The sequence below is a fragment of the Trichechus manatus genome, unplaced genomic scaffold (genome assembly GCF_000243295.1).
Source record: "Trichechus manatus latirostris isolate Lorelei unplaced genomic scaffold, TriManLat1.0 scaffold00051, whole genome shotgun sequence".
In the NCBI taxonomy this organism is placed as follows: Eukaryota; Metazoa; Chordata; class Mammalia; order Sirenia; family Trichechidae; genus Trichechus; species Trichechus manatus.
In genome coordinates this window covers 6573263-6584318 of record NW_004443987.1, presented here as the reverse complement: position 1 = coordinate 6584318, position 11056 = coordinate 6573263, and the positions used below count along the sequence as shown (strand labels likewise).

The window sequence follows — 11056 nt, the reverse complement described above, 5'->3', positions numbered from 1 at the left end:
AGACAAACAACCCAATTAAAAAATGGGCAAAGGACATGAACAGACACTTTACTCAAGAGGACATTCAAGCAGCCAACAAACACATGAAAAAATGCTGGTGATCACTGGCAATTAGAGAGATGCAAATTAAAACTACAGTGAGATACCACTTAACCCTTGCTAAAATGGCACTATTAAAAAAAACAGAAAACAGCAATTGTTGGCAAGGATGTGGGGAGATTGGAACACTTATCCACTGCTGGTAGGACTGTAAAATGGTAAAACCATGATGGAAAATGGTATGGTGCTCCCTCTAAAAACTAGAAATAGAAATACCTTATGATCCAGTAATCGCACTCTCAGGTATATACCCCAGAGGTCTAATAAAAGAGACATGAGTAGACAAATGCACACCCATGTTCACTGCAGCACTATCCACAATAGCAGAAAGATGGAAATAACCTTAGTGCCCATCAATGGATGAATGGATAAACAAAATGTGGTACATATGTACAATGAAATACTACACAGCCATAAAGAATAATGATGAGTTCTCGAAACATATTATAATGTGGATGAATCTGGGGGACATTATGCTGAGTAAAATAAGTCAATAACAAAAGAACAAATGTATGATTGAACTTTTATTTACAATAGTACAAGAATAGGTATATATACAGAGATCAACGTTCACCAGTGGTTAGCAGGGATGGGGGGAGGGGGAATTACTCTCTAGATATTAGACACTTATTTTGGGTGATGGGAAAAGTAGCACTAAATGTGGATGAAGTGCACACAGCTTGACCAAGACAAATGATGCCAATAAGAAATACGTAAGAGAAAAGGACATTTTTGGTAAAGGTTAAGACATATATAATTTTGCAACAACATCAACAATAACCAAAAAAAATGTTTGTGGTTACATATGTATATATAAATCAAATCAAACCTCTTGCCATTGAGTTGATTCCAGGGAATGGCTGGTGGATCTGAACTGCCAACCTTTTGGTTAGCAGCTGAGGTCTTAACCACTGCACCATCAAGGCTTCATATGTATGTACTAACATATGTATACACATATAGATACATCTATATTTATATGTACGTATGTGTATGTATATATATTTATACATATAATAAACCACATAGGTGTACAGTTACAAATACTTCTTAGACGTAACCAAACGCCTCACAAATTTGGTTTTCTGAGTTTGAAGGCTTAGGACCATAGTCTCATGGGACAACTCAGTTAATTGGCATAATATAGTTCATATATCCTGGTTTGGTGAGTGGTGTCTGGGGTCTTAAAAGCTTGTGAGTGGTCATTTAAGATATGACTATTGGTCTCTACTCGTAAGGAGCAAAAGAGAAAGAAGGAAACCAAAGACTCAGAGAAGAAACTAGTCTACAGGACAGATAGTCTACATGAACCATGGCCTCATTCACCCTGAGATCAGAAGAACTAGAGCGTGCTCGGCTACCACCATTGACCATTCTGATCGGGCCACAATAGATGGATCCTGATAGAATGGGAGAAAAATGTAGACCAGAACTCAAATTCTTAAGTCCGGACTTATTGGACTGGTTGAGAAGAGAGGACTTCCTAGACTATCACCCTGAGATACCCTTTAAACCTTGAACCGAAACTATCCCGAGGCGACCTTTTAGCTAAACAATAGAGTGGTTCATAAAATAAAGAATACAACCCATGAGTACTGTGCTCCTTTAAAAAATCATCTATGTGGGACTAATGATCAACAATCACTCTAAAGCAAAGATGAGAAAGAAGGTTAAGGGGGCAAGGAAACTAGATCACTGGAAACAGAACAATTAGAATGGAATGAATGAAAATGTTGACACATTGTGACAAATGTAACCAACATCACTGAATAATTTGTGTAGAAATTATTAAATGGGAACCTAATTTTCTGTGTAAACTCTCACTGACAACACAGTAAAACATTATTAAAAAAATACATATTTATTCTTAGGTAAACTTTAATTCATAAATATTTGTCTGTGACCTCGAAGCTGATTATTTCTCACTTTTCTCTAATCCATGTTTCCTTTAATTTATTAATGACCCAGATTATTTAGATGAGAACACACAGCAAAAGGGAGACAGGAAGCCAGAGGGAGTATAAATGGATATTATAAGGATCATCAGAAACCTCTGGGGTAATGGAAGGTTCTAAAATCAGTTTGAAGAAAGACAGAGTTTAGCAACCTTTTACCTTTCTTCTCTCCCAGGGATGGCTTTTTAATGCTGACTGGATGCTAAACTCATGAAAGTCTGGCGGGAGAGATTGCAAGGTCAGTGGTTCTAACATACAATTTTGATGTACAATCTGATCGTGGTAGCCTTCTTCTTTCTTCAGCTTCAGGGAAAAGATGGACCTCCATTCCCCAACTTATTTGCGTGTCCCAGGAAGGTAAAAAATAAAGGAACGTGGGTGCAGTCAAATCAGCCTAGGGGGGCAGTTGGCAAGTTGCCTGGTTTGTAATCAGTGGACAGTGTCCTTGTGGCTCCTTTGGCGTGTTCACTTCCAAGAGAGGCCAATGACCCTAATGCCTGAAGGAAAGTTTTATTTTATTTTAATTACTGTGTACATTAACTGGAGCAAAACACTGAAAAACAAACATCAAGAATTAAGGCAGGGACAGAGATAACCACAATGAAGTTAATGTAAGCCTTATCAGGGACAGACTTTTTCACTTTTTACGCTACAGATTATGGCTCTTTTACATATACCTCTAATTTCAAATGTAGCTTAGCCTGGCCCAACTTTACTTTCAAAATAACGTCAATCCACTTTTCAGGTCTATACATACATACTTGGAAACCCTGGTGGCGTAGTAGTTAAGAACTACGGCTGCTAACCAAAAGGTCAGCAGTTCGAATCTACCAGGGGCTCCTTGGAAATCATATGGCGCAGTTCTACTCTATCCTATAGGGTCGCTATGAGTCGAAATTGACTTGGCGCAACAAGGTTGGTTTTGGTTTGGTTTATACACATACTTGAAACAGAAGTCATTCATATCACAACACTCCCCGCCCCCCTTTAAAACAACACCAATGAGATCTACAAGTAGGGGTTTTCATGATATGGAACCTTCTTAGCTGTTCTGCTGCTTCTCTTGTCAGTAGTTCCTCTCCCACCACCAATTCCTTAACCATTGGGTCTTTGCATATGCTATTGTTGTTTCCTTTACCTGGAATGCTCTTCACTCTCCTTCTTTGCCTTGTAATTGCTCACTACATTTTTGTTCAGTATCTTTCCTAATAGCCTGAAAGCTCCATAAGAGTGGATCATGTCTGCTGGTTCACCATTCTACCCATAACGCCTAGCACAATACCTAATACTTAGGAGGTTCTCAACAAATGTTTACTGACTTTAAATAAACCCTTAAGACTCAGCTATAACATCATTTCCTTTGGGAATGTTTCCCTGAGCCTCTGACACTCCATTAGTTACCTCTCTCATGTGTTCCATGGGCTCCTTCTCTGCAAGACAACAGGGCTGTTCTTTAATTATCTGTCTGTCCCAATAGACTATGAGGTTCTAAAAGGGCAGAAACTGTGTAATCTTCATCCTTCTATCCCACAGTACTCCGTGTAGCACCTGGTATACTCTAGAAGCTCAATAAATGTCTACTGAGCAGATTATTGAGCAATGTTTGAGTCTGGAGGACTCTCAGCTATGGCCCACGACCATATCGCTCATACAGGGATTACATGAAAGCACAAGGTAAACAGGTTACATCTTTCTGCAGCATCCATTTTTTACTTACTCAGTTATGTAGGAAGGGGGACATTTAAATAATTTCCTGGGAAGTAATTTCAATCGTGTGTGTGTCCGTGTGTGTGTGTCCGTGTGTGTGTGTGTGTGTGTGTGTGTGTGTGTAGAGTGAGCTGAATTCAAAACATACATGAAATTTTAAATCAAACAGGAACTTTAACAAAGCAAAATTTACCTTAAAGTTACTTGTGCATCCTGTCTGGGAGCATGCATTCCCTCTCCTCTGCTGTCCTCAAGTAGTCTACCACCATCAGAGTAGAAAAGTCACATCTGCATGATTAAAAAGAAAGTAAATGACAACGCTGGGATTAAAACTGGTTTCAGATATCTAATGTTCTTTCCACTCTACTGTTCAGTTTAATTGCCTCATCACACCTGTATCATGGTCAAATTCATCCTAATGTACTCTCAATAAATATGTTCAGATATAAATTAGATTCAGCATACTATTTTTTATCCAATTGAGGACATTTAGGTTGAAGGGGAGAAGGGCAAAAGGAGTCACAGTCTGAAGATATCTGAGTAACAGACATAGGCATATAGACATGTTTACAGACTTACTATCTAAATTTACATTTCAGATATCTTCTCTAGCAAATGTACTCTTATTCTGAGGTGGTGGTGAATTCAAATCCTACCCTGCTCCTCTAATGTTCTCAGCATGTATCTTTATTTTTTTAAATGACCCTGTTTAAAGGGAATGGAAGAAATGTAGCATAAGCCTTGAGGTACGATTTAAGGACTAAAGACTAACAACAGTACACCCAGTGCCCTGTTGCTGCTGCACAGAAACGCCTAGCGTTTGTCTAGGGATTGACATTTTTAAACAAAACTTTTTAACAAACATGATCTTAATCACTCCTCACAACAATCCTAAACCTAAACTAGTTTGGAAAGCTGCAAACAGTACTCAATTCAACTGTTAGTTCAAATATAGGTGCTTTGGTTTAAGAGCCTAACACCCCCTTGGGATTAAGTGTTGGGCACCTGCTGCTTCAACAACCCGGCAGCACCGGAATAAAGGAACGCCTGTATTTCTTTAACCTCAACGCAATCATGGCAACAGAAAACACCCACTCTTTTCACTTTGACCTATACAGTCTGTCAAGGCAATTAATCAGCGCTTCCCGTGGTTTTCCTATAGGATGCCAGTTGCCTTGCCAATCAAACTCTCCCACAGAGCATAGCAAGACCACACCCTCAGCAAGGCCTCTGGGAGGAAAGGTGCTTTGGCTTGCCCTGGTGGAAGCTGATACTATGGGAGAGCCGCCAGTGAAAGTCACACGTGAATCCTCCCCGGGTCTCAGTTTCCCCGTCTCTAAAATGGGCTACACCTCCTCTCTTGAGTAGTTCCCTCCCGTTTCACGCCAGGCCACTAGGAAGTGAAACCAGGGCTTAACCGCAGTTTAAAGTCCTCTTACTAAGCTCCATTTGCTGCGCTGAGCATGCTCAGTAGCTGGGGCCGGCTCGGCACCGGGAGTAGGAAGCAGCTTTCAGCGCCGGGCGGTTGACTGCGGGAACTTTGATGAATCACGTGTGTTGGGGCCCTCTTAAAGTGATAGGCACCTACTTTCCCTCCACCCTAAACACCGCCCTGAGGGCGGCGGCGACCGTGGTAATTACAGCTGCTCGGGGGCAGGGCTTGCCCCAGCACCGAGTATTGGCAACGGCGTGTTACGTCCCGGGGGCCTGAAATCTGCAGCTCCCCAGGCAGACACACTCTCACACAGGAAGAAGTGCTACCGCATCAGCGCGGGGCAGCGCGAGCACTCCAGGGGGCTTCCTCAGTTGAGGAGAGGTGGGGTTATAGGGCACAGGTGACAGGGCCGGAGAAAGATGGAGCAGCCCGGGGCGGCGGCGTCGGGAGCGGGAGGCGGCAGCGAGGAACCCGGTGGGGGCCGGAGCAACAAGCGGAGCACGGGGAATCGGGCCGGCAATGAAGAGGAAACGAAAAACAAACCCAAATTGGTGAGTGCTCCCGCAGCCCCCGCCGGCCTTGGGGACAGGGACAGCCCCGGGATCCTCCTGCCGTTGAACACGGGGGCACCCGGGGCCCCCTCCCGAGGGTGACCGCGACCTCGCTGGGCAACTCGGGGAGCCGCTAAAGGAGCGGCCACGCCGAGGCGCGGAGACGGCGTGGGGGCGGAGGAGCACCCCCTTCTCCACTTAACCCCTTTCTCACTGTTGCCAGTCCGGGAGGCCGTATGGGAAGGAGAAGGGCCCCACCCCAATTTAGGGGGACCCGGAGTACTGGATAAAGTCTGTTGTTTGTCTAACTTGTGGGCACGAACCTTCTTTGCGCGGTTCCATTCCCCTCTCACCCCTTGTCAGTTGCTGTTTTGCTATTAATGCTTAGGGTACAGAGCAGGGTATCCTCTATGTAGTCTTTTCAGTTCCAATCCTTGGGAGCCCACACATAGCCTTGAAAATCAAGAAGAACACAACGTAAGCCCCCAGTCTTTCTACTTTACCAGAAATCTAAGGAAGAGGCGCCTACGTGCGTTTTTTCCCTTGCGTCTCCATGTGCTCTCCCAAGAAACATTTCTTTGCAAGGGTGGGTGAGCGTGGGAGTTGGAGGCTTGGTGAGGTACCACCAACTGTCGCGTGTGTAACAGGCAGAGTCATACTGCACTGCTACTTAGTTGATTAAGAACGCTCAAAAGCAGTAGAGAGGCTGTGCAAGTCTCAATGTCCTGATAGTGTGAACCAGTGGTAACAGTCCATTTCCTGCCACTGACTTCATGTGCGGAGGAATGAAATCTGTGGGGCCTGGTATTCGATTGGGAAATATTGGAGTTTCCGCAACTCATCAGTAAAAAGTGTTCCTCTTTTTGTAAACTTTCTAATTTGGGTGGCATGCAAGAAAAGGGCTTTCCTGCACAAATTCAGCAAATACTCCTTATATCTGAAGATTCTTAGTCCAGATCTGAAGCACAAGCCACATGTTGCACGTCTGGTTTTCACTTTTAGCCAGCAACTCGATTATAATAGGGAAGGGGACGGTGACATATAACTTCAGCTGTGTTTGACCATTTGGTGTGTGCCTGTTGTACTTTTCTCTCTTGCCTCTGGTTTGCCTTTCAATTATGAACTGTCCGTATTGGAAAACAGTGGTCAAAGCCTTATCATTTCAGGAAATAATTCAGCATTTATAATGTGCGAAGGGACATGGTGGGGTAGATTAAAATGACAAATTAAGTCTCGTTAATTCCATCCTAACTTGAGGCAAATTGGGAACTTGCTTCCCGGATGAGTGCTGTTACCCCAGTAATTTACAAGTGAAGAAATCAAATCACAGGGTTTTATTTGTCTTTGCTGGCAGAGGTTTAATGAGAGTGCTTCATTACTACTTCTAGACTCTGCATCCTACAATCATGAAACTTAGAAAAGTTTTGTGTTTCACCAAAGTTAATGTATTTAAAAATTCTAATGTTGTGATTTTGAAATGTATCAGTTTGCCATAAGAGAGTGAGCATCTTTCCTTTTTTTTTTGGACCCAGTATAAAACTGGTTTCATCAGCAATTAGAACTTTTTTAAAAAAAAAGTCAACTGATAAGTTTCCACAAATAGTTTGGTACATCCAGCATGAACTGTTAAGAAGCAGGCTCTCAAGAAAAAGCACTTATCTGTGTCTGTTAGTAATAACACCTAGATTATATTCTTCCCTTCCCTTTGGCCGTTTGTCCTGTTTTATCTTTTATGTTTTACTTGCTTGGACAAGGTAACTAGATAGTTAGGAGATGGTATCACATTCAATTCCTAACTAGCTTCACTGTTCGGTTTTGAACATGGCTTGATATAGTAGAACAAGTATTTGAATCCAGCAGTTTACTGATGTCAATGTGAACTTTCTTTTGCTCAAATTTTGAGCTTTACATGATTTTACAAGCAGATGGGTCAGAGATAATAAAAACAAATTTAGGAGGACATTACAGCATATTGTAAGGCAAGCAAATTGACCAAACAACAAGACTTGGTAAACTTTTTTATAAGTGTCCTATTCTTTTTTTTTGAGTTGTATGGGGCCCAGTCTTTAGTGTTAGCACTAAAGTTCTCAACATGTTTTTCTGAGGCCTTTTAGGAAAGAGTTCATCTGGAATTCTTAACTTAAAATATTGCCGGTAAGATAAAGCTTTTTTTGTTTGTTGTCTTCCCTCAAGTTAATTCCGACTCATAGCAACGCTATATAGGACAGAGTAGAGCTGCCCCAGAGAGTTTCCAATCTTTATGGAAGAAGATTGCCACATCTTTCTCCAGCAGAGTCGCTGGTAGATTCGAACCGTTGACTTTTCAGTTAGCAGTTGAGCGCTTAACCACTGCACCACTAGAGCTCCCTGTAAAGATTACAGCCTTGGAAACGCTATGAGGCAGTTCTACTCTGTCCTGTAGGGTTGCTATGAGTCAGAATCGACTCAACAGCAGCGGGGGAATCTTTATGGAAACAGATTGCTATATCTTTCCTCCTGCAGAGCCACTGGTGAGTTCGAACCACTGACCTTTTGGTTAGCAGCCGAAAGCGTTACTTAAATTTTATTTTTTTGAGTACTATTATGTTAAGCCTATTGGCTGCTAACCAAAAGACTGGAAGGTTGAGTCTACTCAGAAGTGCTTCAGAAGAAATGCTTGGTGATCTACTTCCAAAAAATCAGCCATCGAAACCCCTGTGGTGCACAGTTCTACTCTGATGCACATGGGATTGCCATAAGTCTGCGTTTACTCGGTGGCAGCTGGGCGTAATAGCCCTTAATTGTGTGTGCTTGTAAAGGAGTTGTGGTGTTGGGTTACAAAAGAGAACCATATGGTAATAGAAATTATATGTGTAGGAGGATAGGGGTTCTTAAGCTCCTGAAATTGTATGAAAAAAATTTGAGCTAATGTAGGTACATTCATTGTCCTGGACTTCATAGCCTCCCTCAGCTTCTCAATAAGCATCCATCATGTATAGAAGAATAAGTACTATTGGGTTACAAAGGACTGAGAGTAAAGGAAATGACTCAGTTTATTCCACTCTTAAGTTACTGAGGAGGGGAGGGGGATAGTGAAGATGGGAAAAGGGAAATAGCACTGACCACATGGGTGATTGATGTTGATGATAATTCGTCTGGAGGTAAAAAGGGGCTGACTGCATAATAACTATATAGTATTAGCTAAGATTAAAGTTTCCACTATATAGAGAAACTAACTCAATAACTGTAGTATATATAGTGAATTCATAAAGCGTAAGGCTTGTGATTCAGTGGTTTTCATTTAGTTCCTTGTGGTTCTGGAAAACTGGAGGATGACATGTTTTCTATAGAGTGGAACTACTTTCATTTATATCCTCAATTTTTTGATGAGTTTGTGTGAGAATTTTTTCAGAGTAGCATTTGAGGACTTTAATGACTTCTGTTTAAGATTAATGAAATCAAAATGTAAAGAAATTCACTTTGGTTTTCTTCATATATGCATCCTCATAATGACCCTTTTATTTTTATTCTTTTTAAAGTTGGCAACACTGATCTTGCACTCAGCACATTTTGAACAATGCATTAGTAATAGAGCTTTGGATTTTATGTAATTATCTGGTTAGGCCCAGACTGTAGCATGTCATTAAACATCATGGGTTGTCAATTAGTAATTTGATGTTAACTTTGGAATGTATTTTCTCAAGTTGAGTAGGGGAGTGAGCTCTAGAAATGATATGAAGATGCTGCATCTTGAATCCCCCATATATATATATATTTTTTTTTCATGAGGCCGATTTTTGCCTCCCTTATTTTTAAATTGTTGTATTTTAAGTGAAAGTTTACAGTTCAAGTTAGTCTCTCATACAAAAATTTATGCATACGTTGTTATGTGACCCTAATTGCTCTCCCTATACTGTGACAGCACACTCTTCTTTTCCACCCCTGATTTCCCATGTCCATTCCACCAGCTCCTGACCCTCTCTGCCTTCTCATCTCACCTCCGGACAGGAGCTGCCCATTTAGTCTCATGTCTGCTTGAGCTAAGAAGCACACTCTTCACAAGTATCATTTTATGTCCCATAGTCCAGTCTAATCTTTGTCTGAAGAGTTGGCCTCGGGAATGGTTTTAGTTCTGGGTTGACAGAGAGTCCAGGGGCCATGCTTTCTGGGATTCGAATCCCACATATTTAAGGCATGACTTTACTAGTGAGAGAGGCTAGTGTTGACGAAGAACTGACACCCTTCCTCTCCCCCCACACAATGGAGTAGAGTGGCTTAACACTATTTGATGTTGTTCTGCCTTTTGATTTTGTGTTTATGTATAATTTCTGAAGCCTTTGGTTCTTTAGATGATAGAGTCAAAATAGTAACTTGAAGTAAGAAAAATTAATTTTCTGGTTATTATATAACTTTCTGAGTGTTGGTTATTTGTTTTCAATTGTATGAATCATGTTTTGATTTTTTAATGATAAGATCTGAGTAGAATGATTTCATTTATGCTACACACATTTTCTGAGCACCTATTACGTACTAGGTACTATTCTAGGAGTTGGCCATATAAAGATACTCATAGTCTAGTAAAGGAGATGGACAAGTTTATTAATGATTAAAAAACAGTATTATAAAATTATAACAGGAATATGCATAGGAGGGTGCTATAAAAATATCACAGAAAGGCATCTAAATCTGATCGGATGCTCGAGTGTGGTAAGGAAGGCTTACCAGAGTAGGTGACAGTTTTACCAAGGCTTTATAGAATAAGGCGTTAATTGAAGGAAAGGAAAGAAAGACATTCCAGAATGAAAGAACAACATACACAAAGGCACAGAGATACAGGAGCAGGCCCAGTGAGGGACGTGTGGGTCAATATGTATGGCCGAAACAGAGTGTATATGGTGAGTCTGCCAGAAAAAGGCAGGATCCAGATCATGATGAATCCTTGTATGCCATGAGAGTTTCAGCTTCTTTTTGAAAGTCAGAGTAAGCCAAGCCATTGAAGGAATTTAAGCAGGAGAGTCACATAATCAGATTTGTGTTTCAGAAAGAAACATAATACTATGGAGAATTACTTGGAGCGGTACAGCGGTATAAAAGAGCTTGGTGTTTAGAGTTAGAGACCTGGATTCCAATCCCAGCTCATCCACTCATCCATTTACTAGCTCATCCACTTACTAGATATATCTCTCTGTACCTCAGATTATTTGGGCCATCTCTATTGCTTCTTCTTCCTGTCACTCACCACGAACATTCTTACCAAATCTGAAATGTCCATCCTGTTTCTCCTTTACAAATTTTACCTACCTTTCACAACCCAGCTCATGCCTCACAGT

At 41.3% G+C, this 11056-nt stretch overlaps 1 protein-coding gene and 1 long non-coding RNA gene across 4 annotated transcripts in view; one reads left to right on the top strand and one right to left on the bottom strand.

The window, feature by feature from the left end:
• Nucleotides 1-1949: 1949 nt before the first annotated feature.
• On the bottom strand, nt 1950-5260 carry LOC111820798 (uncharacterized). The gene is made up of 3 exons (XR_002824308.1): nt 5201-5260; nt 3955-4049; nt 1950-2551 (listed from the first exon to the last, which is right to left on the bottom strand). It is a non-coding gene; the product is annotated as an uncharacterized LOC111820798 (long non-coding RNA).
• A 129-nt stretch (nt 5261-5389) lies between these two features.
• Nucleotides 5390-11056, top strand: part of DIAPH2 (diaphanous related formin 2) — a 1008160-nt gene continuing 1002493 nt past the window's right edge. For 2 of the 3 annotated variants that reach the window (XM_023732386.1, XM_023732385.1), the window contains exon 1: nt 5391-5747. In XM_023732386.1, coding sequence (XP_023588154.1) covers nt 5616-5747 — 132 coding nt within the window. In that variant the 5' untranslated portion in view covers nt 5391-5615. Of the gene's footprint in view, nt 5748-11056 lie in introns of all 3 variants that reach the window. The other variant, XM_004377544.2, reaches the window with a different exon arrangement.